This window comes from Columba livia, chromosome 3, assembly GCF_036013475.1.
Source record: "Columba livia isolate bColLiv1 breed racing homer chromosome 3, bColLiv1.pat.W.v2, whole genome shotgun sequence".
Taxonomy (NCBI): Eukaryota; Metazoa; Chordata; class Aves; order Columbiformes; family Columbidae; genus Columba; species Columba livia.
The window spans coordinates 109206842-109222563 of record NC_088604.1 but is presented as its reverse complement, the minus strand read 5'-3'; the positions used below and the strand labels follow the sequence as shown (position 1 = coordinate 109222563).

General features: G+C 52.8%; 1 protein-coding gene across 8 annotated transcripts in view; it reads left to right on the top strand.

Moving 5' to 3' along the window:
- Positions 1-15722, top strand: part of LOC102092851 (phosphofurin acidic cluster sorting protein 1) — a 97632-nt gene that overhangs the window by 80634 nt on the left and 1276 nt on the right. For 3 of the 8 annotated variants that reach the window (XM_065058967.1, XM_065058972.1, XM_021296320.2), the window contains 21 exons: positions 2208-2297; positions 2670-2795; positions 2985-3147; positions 3302-3393; positions 4422-4502; positions 5299-5358; positions 6002-6153; positions 9920-10013; positions 10338-10409; positions 10707-10837; positions 10961-11093; positions 11218-11322; positions 12417-12523; positions 12838-12992; positions 13086-13196; positions 14054-14156; positions 14519-14551; positions 14899-14941; positions 15041-15083; positions 15186-15327; positions 15489-15712. In XM_065058967.1, the coding sequence (XP_064915039.1) occupies positions 2208-2297; positions 2670-2795; positions 2985-3147; positions 3302-3393; positions 4422-4502; positions 5299-5358; positions 6002-6153; positions 9920-10013; positions 10338-10409; positions 10707-10837; positions 10961-11093; positions 11218-11322; positions 12417-12523; positions 12838-12992; positions 13086-13196; positions 14054-14156; positions 14519-14551; positions 14899-14941; positions 15041-15083; positions 15186-15327; positions 15489-15712 (2260 nt within the window). The remainder of the gene's footprint in view (positions 1-2207; positions 2298-2669; positions 2796-2984; positions 3148-3301; positions 3394-4421; positions 4503-5298; positions 5359-6001; positions 6154-9919; positions 10014-10337; positions 10410-10706; positions 10838-10960; positions 11094-11217; positions 11323-12416; positions 12524-12837; positions 12993-13085; positions 13197-14053; positions 14157-14518; positions 14552-14898; positions 14942-15040; positions 15084-15185; positions 15328-15488; positions 15713-15722) is intronic. The other 5 variants (XM_065058969.1, XM_065058973.1, XM_065058971.1 and 2 more) reach the window with 3 other exon arrangements.

The following is a 15722-nucleotide window of genomic DNA, read 5'->3' as shown; positions in this document are numbered from 1 at the left end:
GTCACTTGCATGCTCTTGTCATGACTTGTAGGGCTGTTGTTAGATTTGCAGTGGAGTTGAAGAGCTGGGGGCTCTAACCTCATCAAGGCTCTAAGCTCACTTAACCTTAGCCAAATCTAGGATTTGTCTAAGTTGCTGAAGGGTCTCTGGCCACAGCATCTGTCAGGATCAAGCTGGGAAGGGAATAGGGATGCAATGAGGTCCTGCGAAGTGACAAGATGTATGAGGTGGGACCCACTTCCTTTGGACTGCTGTGCCTAATTGGTTAGCTTTGACCCATCTGCTCACTATCTCACAGTTTAAATTAAGGAGTGCTTGCAAAAGCCATCATAGAATCATAGGAAGGTTTGTGTTGGAAGGGACCTGATGAAGTTTGCTGATGACACCAAACTGAGTGGGGAAGTGGACACTTTGGAAGGGAGAGCCACCCTGCAGAAAGACCTGAATAGGATGGAAGAGTAGGCTAAGAAGAACCTTATGAAGTTCAGCAAGGCCAAGTGTAAGGTCTTGCAACTGGGAAAACATAATCCAGGAGTGCAGCACAGGCTGGGATCTACCCAGCTGGGGAACAGCTCTGTGGAAAGGGACCTGGGGGTCCTGGTGGACAGCAAGCTCGAGTGAACAGTGTGCTGCTGCTGTGGCACAGAAAGCCAACAGGATTCTGGGCTGCATCAACATGGCCATCACCAGCAGAGACAAAGAAGCGATTATCCTGCTCTACTCAGTGCTTGTCAGGCCACACCTGGAATATTGTGTTCAGTTTTGGTACAAAAGAGATGTGGACAGGCTGGAGAGGGTCCAGAGAAGGGCCACAAAGATGATCCAAGGACTGGGAAGCTGCCATATGAGGAAAGGCTGAGAGAAGTGGGCTTCTTCAGCCTTGAGAAAATAAGACTTAGGGGAGACCTCGTCACCATGTTCCAGTATTTAAAGAGTGGCTACAAAGAAGACGGAGACTCCCTTTTACCAGGAGTCAAATGGAAAAGATGAGGTGTAATGGGTACAAATTGCTCCCGGGGAGATTCCAATTGGACGCAAGAGGGAAATTTTTCATGATGAGAACAATCAGCCATTGGAATAATCTCATCAGGCAAGTGGTGGATTCCACAACAATGGACACTTTTAAGATTCATCTGGACAAGGTGCTGGGCCATCTTGTGTAGACTGTGCTTTTGCCAGGAAAGGTTGGACTAGATGATCCTTGAGGTCACTTCCAATCTCATATTCTATGATTCAATGATTCAATAATAAGTGATTTGCAAGAACAGCTGTACTGATCTATCCTGTTGTCTCCCTAGATCAATGTCTCAGCTTGCTGGCCTATTCACAGGGAGACAGGAGAGAGTGAGGAACTGCCATGAGCTACTTTATACTTGGAGCTGGTCACACACCCCTGTGAGGACACAGTCAGTGGACAGGACATGGTCCCTTTGTGGGGAACTGTGCATTATGCCACCCTATGATCAAGAAAGCCTGGTGTGTGCAGAGTGCATTTTTAATCTCCTGAGTCATTTAGTGTCTCTGTCAGCAGCCAAGCCATAGAGATAGTAAAGACAGGACAGAAGTAAAGGGAAGTGCTTCCATGGGACATCCTGCCTTGGTCCCAGCAGAACCATCCTGCCAGCTGTGCCTGGGCAGGGGTCTGCACTGGGTCCATCTGCTGCGGGGCAGAGATGTGCTCCAGGACCTGCCCCTCTCCTGGCTAGGCAGTGTGTTGGGGGCCTTTCCTTCCCCTGCATGACTCCCTCTGGCTCTAGCAGTGTGCTCTTCTACAGCAGCTGGTGGGCTCCAGGTGCAAGGAGACAGATTAAGCAGAGCAGGTTTGAGAAGAGCAAGTGCTCCCTGGCAGGTGGGCAAGGAAAAGGGGCCTTTGGCAGCTCAGGAGAAACTGCAGGCTTTTGCAAAGCCTTGATGGGTGTGTTGCTCTGTGAGGTGGAACAGAACAGAGTCTTTTTCTTTGTGGACTGTGAACACCATTGACTTCTCTATCCCTGGAAACATTCAAGGTCAGACTGGATGGGGCTCTGAGCAACATGATCTAGTTGGAGATGTCCCTGCTCATTGCAGGGGGTGTGGATTAGATAACCTTTGAAGGTCCCCTCCAACCCAAACTATTCTATGATACTATGACTCGTGTGTTTGGTGCAGTGGAGTCTGTGGTCAAGACGTTCCAGCTTAGCTGTGTGCATCTACCAATCTTGTTGTAGGGTTCAAAGCGAGTCCTGAGATCAAATGAATACGTCCTTCCTCCTGGTGGCCTGATGGAGACCGAGCTGGAGCTTACCTTCTCACTGCAGGTACCTTGTGTTGCGTGTTCCCCTGGGCCTCCCTAGTGCTCCCTTCACTGGCATTTCTTGGCAAGCATGGCTTTGAGGGCTCAGTGTGAAGGGGACAGCCTCTGAGGAGGGGCCTCCTGTGGTTGCCCGTGCTCAGATCATAACACCACAGATTCCTGCTGCTGGCGCACTGCTCCATTGCTCCAGGGTTTGTTCTGCAGTGCAATGTAGATTTGAAGGATCATGCAGAGTGCAGGTGGCCCTTGAGGGGTACCTCAAAGCTCAGCAGGTCAGATCTTGCTGTACATCAGCACTGAGAATGAATTTTCTACCTATGTGTCGTGCTGAGCCCTGCCCTTGTGCTTTCATCTTCCCTGTGCTTCACTTCCCCAGTACCCACACTTCCTCAAGAGAGATGGCAACAAACTGCAGATCATGCTGCAGCGGAGGAAGAGATACAAGAACCGCACGATCCTGGGCTACAAGACCCTTGCAGTGGGCATCATTAACATGGCCGAGGTACAGGGTGCTGGGAACACAGGGGACCGTTGCATGGCCTCCCCATACCAGTGCTGGGAAGGGAGTTGGGCTGGCTGGCAGGCTCTGGGTGCTGTGAGTGCTTTGGCTTGTTGGCTAACTATAAGACAGAGGGGGTGGGCTGCCAGCTGTCATTGTGTCACCCTGGCAGGGGCTTTTCTATCTGCCTAGGTGATGCAGCACCCGACAGATGGCGGGCAGCTTCTGGGTCTCCACAGCAACATGAAGGACACGAACATCCGAGTGGCTGAAATCAGCATCTACTCTTTGTCCAGTCAGCCCATTGACCATGAGGATGGGAGCGTCCCCTCAGGTCCTAAAATCAAAGCTTCAGGTGTGTTAGCACTCACAGATCTGACGGCAAATGTTTGGAATAGGAAGTGGGTAACAGAGTGCATCCTCAAGCACCTGCCAGCAATACCAGTCATTTCACTGGAGTCATGACAGGCATCATGCTTAGCTGTGGCATCTGCACTTTCTGCTTTCAGATCGCTCCCCAGACATTGATAACTATTCTGAAGAAGAGGATGACAGCTTCTCCTCGGAGCAGGAAGCCAGCGATGATGCTGTGCAGGGTCAGGTAAGGGAGGCCTGGCAGGGTGGCTGGTGTCCTGTTCCCATTTCTGGGGCAAGAATCAGAGTTTGAGGGTCTCAATCATGCTGAACCCTCCCATCTTCCTTGTAAACATTTGTCATGGTTTCAGAGGGTAGAGAGCCCCAATATCTGACAGCAGGAAGAACTGTGGGCTGCTGTCAAATCCATGGTGGGGCAAGGGACTTTGGAAAGCTGTAGGTATCACCCGTGTGTTCTTGGAGCCACCTGTTCTGCAGCGCAAAACCCCTGCTGAGCCCCCTCCACCTTGCACCATGATTCTCTCCCATCTCCCTGTGATGATGGACCAGAGCTGCCCTCTCTGAGACAGGATAGATCTTTTAGGAAGAAGTACAGTCTGGGTCTGAAAAGGGTCAGAGGTGGCAGACCTGTCCCAGCTCTGTGATGAGCTGTGCCACTGCTGTTTGCTGTCCTCTTGTTGTGGTGCCTACACTCAGGGCCAAAAAAGACTTGTGGTAGCATGCTGATCAAGAACAGGGACAAACCCTTGTTCAGGATCCTCCACATTACCTGTCTCATCATGCTGGGTTCACACGTCAGGACCCTGTGTCTCTGAGAGCTGTGTGTATTGTTGAGGCTGATCCCCGCAAGAACACTTTTTGTGAGCTCAGATGCTGTGCCCTTTGAGTTAACCCTGGAGATGGGTGAACAGGAGAACAACTCATAGGTCACAAGGGAGGCTGGTGAGTGCAGAGAAAAGCGTTTCAGGTTGTAACAAGGACTGTCAGAGAAAAGCTGCTGTCTCTTCTCTGAATCTTGCTGGTACATGTTTGCCTGGAGAGGCCTGGGGACAAAGGCACTGGGGAAGAAGGTCTGTTGGGGGACAATGCTAAGGAGGGAGAAGCTGCATAGAAAGAGGTAGGAGAAGTGAGAAGCAAGACTTTGGGGGTGCAGTGTACCAAAGCTTTTCAAAATAGGAGGCAAGTGCGGAATGGGAGAATTTCTAGGAGATGCGCTCTGAGTTGCTCTGATGTGCTGTGACCTTTTGCCTGCAGGATCTGTTTGATGAAGAGGATGACTTGAGGAAAACCAAGAAGGCTAGAAGGAAAATGATCCGAACAACATCGATGACCAGAGTAACATTAGCATTTACAACACGATCAAAGGGATGGAAGGGATTCACTTCCTTACCTCCCTGCAAGGAGTGAAGGGGGCTTGAGGGGGATGTTCACCCTGATGCAGAGCAGGGGAGAGAGTCCTGGGCTCTGAGAAGAAGGTGCAAACCTCTTGCCATTAGTGAGTCAGCTTGTTGTGCAGAGCTGTACAGCAGCTCATGGTCTGCACTGTGTTTAGCCTGGCTCCCAGTCAGTGATGATCTGCATGCAACACAGTTTTGGCTTGCTGCTGTGACATGGTTCTTCTCTTTCCATCCCTGAGGAAGGGGAAAGTTAGCGCAAGGAAGAGTGAGCCATTAGCAGCTCTTCTGCCTGTCAGCAGAAGGGGGAAGCTACTCTGCCAGGCTCCTGCTCCCCAAGCATCTCCCCATCTGCTTCAGCCCTGCAGGTCCCTGGGCACCTTCCTCCAGAGTTTGTCCCCCCTCTTTTTGTGCTTGAAGGCAGCATCCCTGAACCAGATGGTCTCGGAAGAAAGGCGATTTAAATAGAGAGAAAGTGCTATTCCAGCCTGCAGCAGAGTCTGAGTCTTTGAACCCTCCCTCATGCCCAGATACAGTGGCTTCTTGCAGAGTCTAGGTTTAGTCCAACTCCTCCAGGAAATTCAAAGAGCAAGGGAGATCATAGCTGACCTTGGCCTGTGGACCCAGAAAGGAGCCGACAGCATATTAAAGAGAGCAACCACAGCCTGAACATTAGTCATCTGGGAAGCTGGTTTGCTAGTTCTGCTGATCTTTTTTCTTTCCTTGTTTTCTTTTAGCAACCAAACTTCAAGCAGAAATTCGTGGCTTTGCTGAAGAGGTTTAAAGTGACAGAGGAGGTAAGAAACGGGAAGGCTGCCCCACCTGGCAGTGTCTCTTGCAGACATGTAGGTGTCAGAGTCCTAGTTCCCACTCACTGGAAGCACAGGACATGAGCTGCAGGTGCTCAGGGGTGATGGTGTGAGACATGGCATAGACTGGGGCTTGGCTTTTCCAAAGCCCTCTGCCTCAGGAGGGTGGCTCTGAGCCTTGTGCTCAAATCAAAAGCACCTTCCTGTTAGGGAGAGAGGCCAGGGGAAGAGGGGTGCTGTTATACCCTGGCTCTGCCCCAGGAGCTGGCATTGCAGGGGCAATCTTGTTCACAACTGAGAGCAGGCTAACAGCCTGGAGGCAGCTGGCCTTGTCTGGGAGCCTGGAGCCTGCACTGAGTGTGTGGCACAGCCAGGGGAGGTCCCTACCAGGTGTCTTAACTCTCCCAGTAAGTATGATGGGTGTCTGAGACTCCTTCAGATGTCGTGCTTGTGGCACCATCCTTTGGCCCAATGACAGTGTCACTTGATTCTTCCACAGGCTGGATTTGGCTCTCTGAGGTGGGAACAGTGCCGTGGTGTGCCTCGTGGCTGGGAGGGAGCTTGTATGTGCCTAGCCAGGTATGCAGGTGACTCCATACCTCTTAATTGTCCTCTGGACTTGGTCCCACAGGTCCTGGACTCTGACCCTGTAGACCAGACCCAGGAGGTGGAAGAAGACCTGGGCTTGCTCTATGACAGCCTGGAAGAGTGCAACAATAGTGACAGTGGCCCGGAGATTGAGGACAATGAGAGTGTGCACAGCACACCCAAGCCCACCCTAAGGTAAGGGTTGCAGGGAGTCACAGGCCGACAGCACAGTCTGTGGGACCTGGAGGCATGCCCTGTGACACTATTCTGTTGCTTGGGCTAATGCAGGCATTATCTTGTGTCCACTCCCATCACCATATTCTGTTGGCACCACTGAGCTCATCACTTGCATATCTTGTTCAATAAACTCAAAACTGCCCATTAAACCTGCCTTCCTTCACATTTAGTCTTATTTAATTTCCTGCCAATCCAGCATCTGACACTGAACTGCTGGAAGAATACCTACTTCATCTAAACCCCTGCTGTTCCCAGCTCTCATATCTTTCTGCTGACAGTCCTAGTTTTCTCAGGGCTCTCCATACTGAAGCATGCCTGTCTTTTGAGCACTTTGTGACTCCTTGGATCAGTCCTTATGTCCCTACAAGATCTGCATGCTGTGTTCCCACCCTTTGTGGAGACAGGTGACTAGCAACCATCAGCAATGTTCCTCACCTCATTCCCCAGGCACCCAGTGGCTTGACTTGCTCTGCCAAGCACTATTGACCTGGCACAGAGGTCTCTAGTGATCTATGTTTACCTGGCCTCTCTGCTCATGGCTGTTCTGTTTCTGTGCTGTCCTTTTGTGAGAAAGTTGCCTTTTATTATCTTTCTCCATGGCTGCCTCACAGTGCGCTGGGTTCGATCTCTTCTAGTTAAACCAAGCTTACTTGTCATTATTGTTTCTGTAGTTCAGTATTTAAATATAATTTGGATTAGCTGGAATCCCTGCTGAAGGTACTTAGCAGAGGTAGCAGACTTGGTCTACCACAGGCAAACTGTTTGAAATTAAATCTGCTACATTTGGGAACCCCTAGGAAGAAGTAGGAACGTGACAGAAGTTGTCTTCCACAAACACACAAGTCATTGTGAAGGAGACAGGAGACACATGAGCAAGGGGGAGCTGCTTAGGTGGTCTACTTGCACTTCAAAAGGAGTTCCAAATGTTCTCCTAATGAAGGCTTTAAAGAAACAAAGATGCTGTTGGAGAAAACTGAAGGTCTTTTTGTTATCAGTTAATGGTTTATGTATGTAAACTCTGTAAACTACAAGAAAAGTCTAGTAAGGATATTTAAATATAAGACTTTACCCTGTATCTGCAGATGCCCACTTGCAAACATCTGGTCACTGGGAGAGCATCCTAAAGTTATGGTTTGTGCTTATACCTGCCTGTATAGTCTTCCTTGGGTGTTTGCTGCTGTCTCTGGTAGTGGGCCCTGGACTGGTTTTCAGCCTGTTCATGTGTACCTAGCTTGGTTTATTCTCTAGTGTCTCAGTTTCTGACAGTGCTGAGTGTGTACCCCCTGAATTCACATTACTGGGTCTGTACTTTTTCTAAGGAGATGTGGGAGCTGCCAAGGTCTCCAGTGTAGCCTGCATGGTCTCCAGGCCCTGCGTAGCCTTCTCAGCTGGTGATGACCTTCCAGTCCAGCCTGTAAATTCAAGATGTGATCCTTAAATTGGATTTGTTTATTGTCATAGGCAGTCTTGCTAGACCCTGTGAAGGCTTTAATGTAATCCTTAAGAGTGAGCAATGGCTGGTGTCCTGGGCTGGGCCAGTGGTGTTGGGAGCAGATAGCCATCCTTTTGATCAGCCAGCGTGGCCATGCAGCAGACTGCTTCTGCACTGGGGCGAAACTAGACCTAGAATGGAGGCTGTTAGATAAGACCTCAACAGGCCTTTGATTGAAGATCAGAGGTGAAGGAGCAAATGGCTCCACAGGTGACTGGGAAAATGGATGGGGAACAGGAGGCTAATTCATTGCAAACAGAAGGAGGCTATGCAGAAGGGCTGGAATTTACCTAAATCTCAACCTGCTGAGACTCCGACTCAAGCCCATATGAGAGATTTTAAACTGTGGAATAGGGAAAGCTGAGAGTTGCAGAAGAGCTCTGTGCTCAGTGTGACACATTCTCTAGGGATGAAAGCTTCTGAATTGCAAGTGGGAGAGGGCAGAAACAGACACAGCTTCCACGGGGAAAGACAGAACCATTTAAGTGGGATGTTGAAAGCCAGACCAAGCACATACAATCTAGATGCATCCAATATCTAAGAAAAAGGAGGGGATGAAGATACTGTTTTGAGGTGCCAGTGGCCCCAGAGGTATGTCACATTCTGGTGGGATTACTGAACAGTACAGAGGAGTGTGGGAGAGATGCTGGTTGGAGGGATGAATTATTAGAAAACTTATGTATTAATCTGGTTTGACTCAAGTTATTAACATGGTCTGTATGGATTGAAATTTCCATCTGTGAAAAGTCAAGGGTAATGTCTGTACAGGGTGGTGACAATGCCTGAGGCCGAGATTGGAGAGATGGAGAGAGCAGAAGTATGTTAGTAACAGGAGACATCATTTAGCCCTGGGTGACCGGGAGAAAATGTCCCACTGGGCCACAATGCCAACTCTAAACCTGTAGCTTTGGTAAATGAACATGTGAAGCATTTGGTCACAGAGCCAGTGAGGAAAATTGGGCTTTGACCTCTCCTAGCCAGTGTATAAACACTGCTGCTGAAGAGCTGCTCTGTGGTGCGGACCATCATTTACTGAGATGAAATGTCCTTGTAAAAGCAGTAAAAGCAAAGAACCTGACAAACACTGTTGTGCCTGGCAACACAGCGTGGTGTATACAAATGAGGAAACAAGTTAGAAAGAAAGTAAAAGGTGTAGATGTTCAGAGGTCTGTAGGTGCCCTGTGTATATATCCACATGAGGACAATAGAAAACAATGGAAACCCTGACAGAGTCCTAACAGAAGAACTGCTCTAAATTCTACACCTCTGTGGCCATCCCTGGAAACCTGCAACCTGGTATCCCCACCTGCACACCATGCAAATCAAGAGAGTTGGGAGTTAGTGAGAAAATATGTAGAGACAGCTTAGAGGGAAGCTGGCTCAGATCTCCTGCAGGGAAGTCACATGTTGCAGATGGGCTGCAGTTTCTGCAAGGGTCCTGGGAAAACTGACAAGTGAGAATCTGGTGATAGAGACTTAGAGTCCTAAAGACTGGTCTTTGAGCAGCCCACAGCACGTGGGGGGGGTCCTTGGTAAATGAACAATGGGTGGAAAAAGGGGAAACAAAGGTGGCAGAGACAGTCCTGCTGTCCCAAGGGAATTCCTGTGTTGCCCACTGTGATGTGGGAAGAGGACTTGGGAGTTGAACTGTGCAGCTCTACCAAAACATCAGCTCAGAGACCTAAAAAAAGGCAAATTTAAGTGTTGGGGAACAAAACAAGACATCGCTGTGCTGCTGCATTACATGGGGTGTGGTTCTGTGTGCAATACTGTGGTTGTCAGAGCCTCAGGAAAGGGGAAAGCAGAAAGGGAATGTGGAAGCTGCTGCTGGAAATGTTCAGAAACAGAGATGGGGCAACAGTTCCTCACCCTTCACTGCAGTGGTAGGGAATCACCTGAGAGAGAAGTCATTGTTGTCTAGGAGACAAGGATGCTGCCTCCAACTCACAGGGGCCACAGACTTAGTCCTGGTGGCACCATCCTGTCCCTGCACCCAGCATTGCTGCAGCAGACCATGGTGTGTGGGGCTGGCAGTCCCTAACCTGTGAGGTGCTTGAACACTTGGGTGTCTGTCCCTGTGTCCCACTGGGGACCTCCCCATGGTGCTCTGTGCTTGGGACAGGCTGGTGGGGTTGTGCTGGGATCATGGTGACTTTGTTCCTCTCTTATTCCTGCCTTTTTCTCTCCCATCTGTCTGTCTGTCCGTCTGTTCGTCTGTCTGTTTCTCTGCAGGCGTTTCTTTGAGGGAGTCTCTCATTCTGGTTCCCAGACTGAGATCGGCAGTCTGCACAGCCAGAAAGGGCAGGATCAAGAGTCGGGCAGCCCTGTGAGTTATACTACCACCACCACCACCACCACCACCACCACCTCTTGCTCCCTTCCCTCCCCAGCCAGCCCATCAACCCCACAGTGCCTGCAGCTCCCTCTGAGCCCACAGCTTCTGGCAGCATCTGCCTGGGGTTGCTCCTTCCCTTCTTTCCTCTTCTTTTTCCCAGTGCAGGCAGACAGGTAGCGATGGGGGGCATCGGTCCCAGGGGGATGCCGGGCTTCCCTGCGGGAGCATGTGTTCTGTGAGGACAGGTGTTGGTCACTGGCAGCCACCCCACCTGGGAAGCTTCATCCTGCTCTGACCCCACTCCCTGTTCCTCAGGGCGAGGCAGACAAGCGGAAGCCAGGAGCACTGCGACCACAGGAGGAGCCAGGAGTGGAGGTCCCTGCACTGGTGAGTCCAGGCTACAGGATGTGGAGTGGGGCTGCACCCCACTGTATGCCTCACCTTGCTTTCTGGTTGCCCACCAGCCTGGGAGCAGGACTGGAAGGACAAATAGATTGGGCTGGAGAGCAGCAAGAGTGGAAGGAGGGTTAGGGTCTGCAGGAGATGCAGCCCAGCCCCTTCAAGGCCCTGCAACCTTGGCTCTCCAGCAGGGCCACCAGGTCTATCCTGGATGGGTGCACCCATGTGCACAGGGAGCAGGGCAGGGAGAGCAGTGTGTGCAAAGTGACTGTGTGTGTCCCTCAGGAGCTGGCCACAGAGGAGCCATGTTCACGGCTGTCCCCCGGAGATGTTGCCATGAGGGAGGGCAGTGTGGACAAGCTGGCCCAGCTGGGCCCTGGGACCAAAGCTGAGCTCCCTGGTGCTGTGTCTCCCAGGTAAGGTGGGTCTGCATCCCATGCCAGGGCTGAGGGGGCCCACGTTGGCTCCCTGGGGTGCGTTGAGGTTGGTGGAGATGGGATTTCCTCAACAGTGTCACCTCTCCTGCTTCTCACTTACAGCAAGGCAGAGAGCAAGCAGTTGTGGCGTCCTCGCAGCACCTCTGTGAAGGACCGGCAGAGCTCAAAGGGACAGGGTGGCCGCGCCAGCAGCCTGGACAGCGAGAGCTCTCCAGATTCATGGCACAGTACCCAGGTGAGGCTCTGGAAGCCACCTCACCTGGAGGTTTCTCACTCAAGAGCCCTGCCAGGCCTTCAGCCATGGCTAGAGCAGACAAGGCAGCCAGCTGGGGTTAACTTTTGTGATGATGCTGTCATAGGTGCCCCGAAAGTCTGTTTACGATCAGCTGAACCAGATCCTAGTCTCAGATGACCAGCTCCCTGAGAGTATCGTGCTAGTGAATGTTGCTGAGTGGCAGGGGCAGGTGAGTAGGCGTGACGGGAACTGAATGCATGGGAGGAGCTGTAAGCAGTGTCCCAGGGGATTCTCCCAACCATGGCAGCATGTCCTAGGGAAACTGGTGCCAGCTCTGCCTTCCTCTCCCTCAACATGGCCCTTCTTTCAGGGAGACAGTATATTTCGCAGTGTTGAGCTACATATACAAGAGTCTGGTGTATCTCCTCCATCATATGCCGCACACCAGCATTTCTGGGTCAAGGCAGGGTTTGTGGCAGAAGAAATGGCTTCTCAGCAAGAGGCAGTGGAGTCTTGACCCAAGCCGCACATCCTTGGCATGTCCCTGCTCTAGCTCTTGTCCTGATGGGGAAAAAGGAGCAATGCCCATTCCCAGACCCTGTCGTGACATCCTCTAAGACCCCTTGTCAGGCATGACAGCCTGTCTTACCACTGTTCAGCTGCACACAGACATCTGAAAAGGCACAGAATGATGATAGGATAATAGGATGATGGAATAGTTTGGGTTGGAAAGGACCTTTAAAGGTCACCTAGTCCAACCCCCCTGCAATGAGCAGGGACATCTTCAACCAGATCAGGTTGCTCAGAGCCTTGTCCACCCTGGCCTTGAATGTCTCCAGGGGCAGGGCATCTACCACCTCTCTGGGCAACCTGGGCCAGTGTTTCACCACCCTCAATGTAAAAAGTTTCTTCCTCGTGTTTAGCCTGATTTTGGAGTGCCACAATGGGAGAGAGTAAGAGAAGGGGATGAGCAGAGAAGGACTGAGCCAAGAGTGGGGCCCTGCTGTGGGATGCAGGATTTAAATCAGAGGGTCCCTGGACCCTTTATCTCAAGGATAATAGCCTCATTCTTGGGACAGTTTTGCCCTTGCCCATCACAGGCTAAAGACTGCTGTGTTTAAAGGCAAAAATGGAGATGGGAGCAGTGAGGATGCTCAGGCATGCAGCCAGGGGGACCTGATGGTTTCAGCCTTCTCACTTGGCATGGGTGGGGACAGAGACCCCATCTCTATCCTGGGGGCACAGGGACCAGCATGGGCTGGTGCTGGCCAGCACAGCTATGGCCCCTCAGTGTGCCTTAACTCGAGCTCTCTGCATTGGCAGTACGTGAGTGAGCAGCTCCAGGCGCACAAGCAGTTGGTCGTATCCACCTGCTCCGTGGCGGACATCCAAGCAGCCTTCAACACCACCGTCTCCCGCATCCAGCGATAGTGAGTACAGCCTGGGCTCAGCCTGGCAGCTCCCTGTGACTGCAGAGAAGGGCTGGGAAAGGCCCTGGCTCTACCAGGGGCTCATTAGGACCCATTGGGATTGTGGACATGACAACTATAGGAGCAGGTGTAGGTCCTGGGGAGAGCTGGGCAATCTCAGGGCTGGCTGTGCCAATGGCAGTTCCCAGCAAGCTGGAAATGGTCAGCAGTGGGTTTCTGATGCTGGGTTGACTGGCTTCGCTGAGCACTTGCCCTGCCCAAGAGCCACCTGCTGAGCTTGTACCTCATGGTCTCCTTTTCTCTCCCTTTTGCAGCTGTAATTGTAACTCCCACATGCCTCCGCCAGTGAAGATGGTGGTGGCAGGGGATCAGAGCTACTTGAGCATTGTCCTCCGTTTCTTTGTGGAGCAGCTGGCCAGCAAGACACCTGACTGGCTCAACTATCTTCGGTTCCTGCTTGTGCCACTGGGTGAGAGCCACCACAAGCCCAGCCCCAGGGGTGTCCTCTCCAACCAACCTGGGCTCCCCAGCTTGGAGCCAACATGGCCCTTCTCACCTGCAGGCTCTCACCCTCTGGCCAAGTACCTGGCCTCAGTGGATAACAAATACAGCACTCTCTTCCTGGACACAGCATGGCGGGAGCTGTTCAGCAGGGCTGAGCCACCCATCGCAGGTGAGGAGCAGGGCAGGCTGGGACCAGCGGTGCCCTGACGGGGGGAGCCCAGTTGCCACCAAGTCTTAGAATCATTGAATAGTTTGGATCAGAATGGACCTTCAAAGCTCATCTAGTCTAACCCCCCTGCAGTGAGCAGGGACATCTTCAACTATATCAGATTGCTCAGAGCCCCATCCAGCCTGGCCTTGGATGTTTCCAGGGATGGGGCATCTACCACCTCTATGGGCAACCTGTTCCAGTGTTTCACCACCCTCATTGCAAGAAATTTCTTCCTTGTGTTTGGCCTGAATCTCCCCTCCTTTAGTTTAAAACTGTTATACCTTGTGCTGTCTCAACAGGCCCTGCTAATAAGTCTGTCCCCATCCTTCTTATCAGGCCCTTTTAAGTACTGAAAGACTGCAATAAGGTCTCCCTGGATCCTTCTCCAGGCTGAACAACCCCAACTCTCTCAGCCTGTCCTCACAGCAGAGCTGTTCCCACCCTCTGATCATTTCTGTGGCCCCCTCTGGCTCCTCTCCAACAGGTCCATGTCTTTCCTGTACTCAGGGCTCCAGAGCTGGACACAGGACTCCAGGTGGGGTCTCACCAGAGCAGAGCAGAGGGGCAGGATCACCTCCCTCGGCCTGCTGGACACACTCCTTTTGATGCAGCCCAAGATATGATTTGCCTTCTGGTCTGCAAGCGCACATTGCTGGCTCATGTCCAATTTTTCATCCACCAGTACCCCCAAGTCCTTCTCCACAGGGCTGCTCTCAATCCCTTCATCCCCCAGCCTGCACTGATACTGGGGGTTGCCCTGGTTGCCCACAAAGCCCGGTTGTCACCAAGTGTCTCACTGCTCTTTGTGCCCACAGACACTGTGGACATTGCAGGCCGTGTCGCCCAGTTCATCGCTGGAGCCAGCCTCTCTCACCAGCTCCCCATCTCTGAAGCCATGCTGACCTACAAGCAGAAGAGGTGAGTGTGGCCTTGAGGTGCAGCCCCAGTCTGGGCTGTGCCTGGGAGAGGGCTGCGGGAAATGGGGGACAAGCGAATGAAGGACTGGGGACCGGTACTCTACTTCCCCAGCAAGCAATGTGGTGCTGAGGGGAGCTGGGATTCCACACAGAAAGGCCTGCAGTGCCATCCCCTGCCACCCCCGGAGCACTCAGCCCCTCCAGCAGCTGTTGGCTGTGGCAGCCCCCACAGTGGGGACCAGCTGCCGGGGCTGGGCTGGGCTGGGCTGGGGGCTGTGAGCCAGCATGGTGCTGCCTGGGGGTTGACGCTCATGTTCCAGCTGCACTCTCACCTCTCCCTTCTCTTGGTTTCTGGCACCCAAGGAAGAGAAGTCTCTATTTTGATTTTTATATCAGGTATTGGCTTGTGCTTGCTGTGCCGCTGCCTGGCCTCCTCCCTTCCCCCCATGTACGTCCATCCCTCTTGCCGTGCAGAGGAGCCGTGACCCCAAAGCGGGGCAGGGCTACCCTCCCGCATGCAAACCCTCTCCCAGCACTGGAGGGGCCAACACCTTGCCTCCTTCTGTAGTGTGCCCTGTGCTGCCATGCGGGGGACAGGGAATCCCATGGGAAGGGAGGGCAGAGGAGAGAGTCCCAGTGGCCATGAGCCAGCACTGGCCCCTTCCAGCCTGGGGGTTCCCAGGCTACAAGGCACTTGCTGGTCAGCACTCCCAGACCCTGACCAGCCTCTCTTTCTTGTGCAGCCCCGACGAGGACTCCTGCCAGAAGTTTGTACCCTTTGTGGGGGTGAGTGCATTGAGGGACCAGCAGGCAGTTTGGGCTGGGATGGAGAGGGGTAACACAGCCCTGCTGATGCTGGGATTCATGACTTGTCTGTCCTTGCAGGTGGTGAAGGTGGGTCTGGTGGAGCAGTCCTTCAACGCCTCTGGTGAGTCCCTGAGGGCCCACAGTCCTTGGCTCCCTTCTCTGCTGTGGGGAGGCCCTTGTTGGTGTCCCTGAGCCCCCCTCAACCCACCTTCTTCCTCCACAGTGGACTCGGATGATGCTACAGTGTGCACCCCTTCCCTGCTGAGCTCAGCACCAGCCACTGGTGGAGCATCCCCCTATGGCAAGGAGACTGTGAGCACCCCACCACCCTCCCCGTCTGTCAGCAGTGGCCTCTCGGGTGCTGGGTAAGGAAGCCCCATGCAGTCTGAGGCAGTGGGTGCTGGGGTGGGAGGGTTTGAGGTGCTGTGTTTTGGGCCAGTATGCTCCCAGAGCAGGCTGCAGCTGGGCTATGGGGAGCGGCAAGGACAGAATCTGTGTGCTGCATGGTGCTGCCCATCTTGCCCAGGTCTCTGAGCCCTGGTGTGGAGGTGATGGGCCTGCAGGTGGACTACTGGACAACACAAGGGCTGGACAGGAAGAAGGAGGGTGAGAAGCGGGAGACGGGTATCAAGAACACGCTCAAGAGCAACTTCCGCTCACTCCAGGTCAGCCGCATCCCTGGCACAGGGGAGCTGGTGCCCCCTAGCACCATGGCCATGACAGTGGTCACCAAGGAGAAAAACAAGAAAGGTAACCAAGC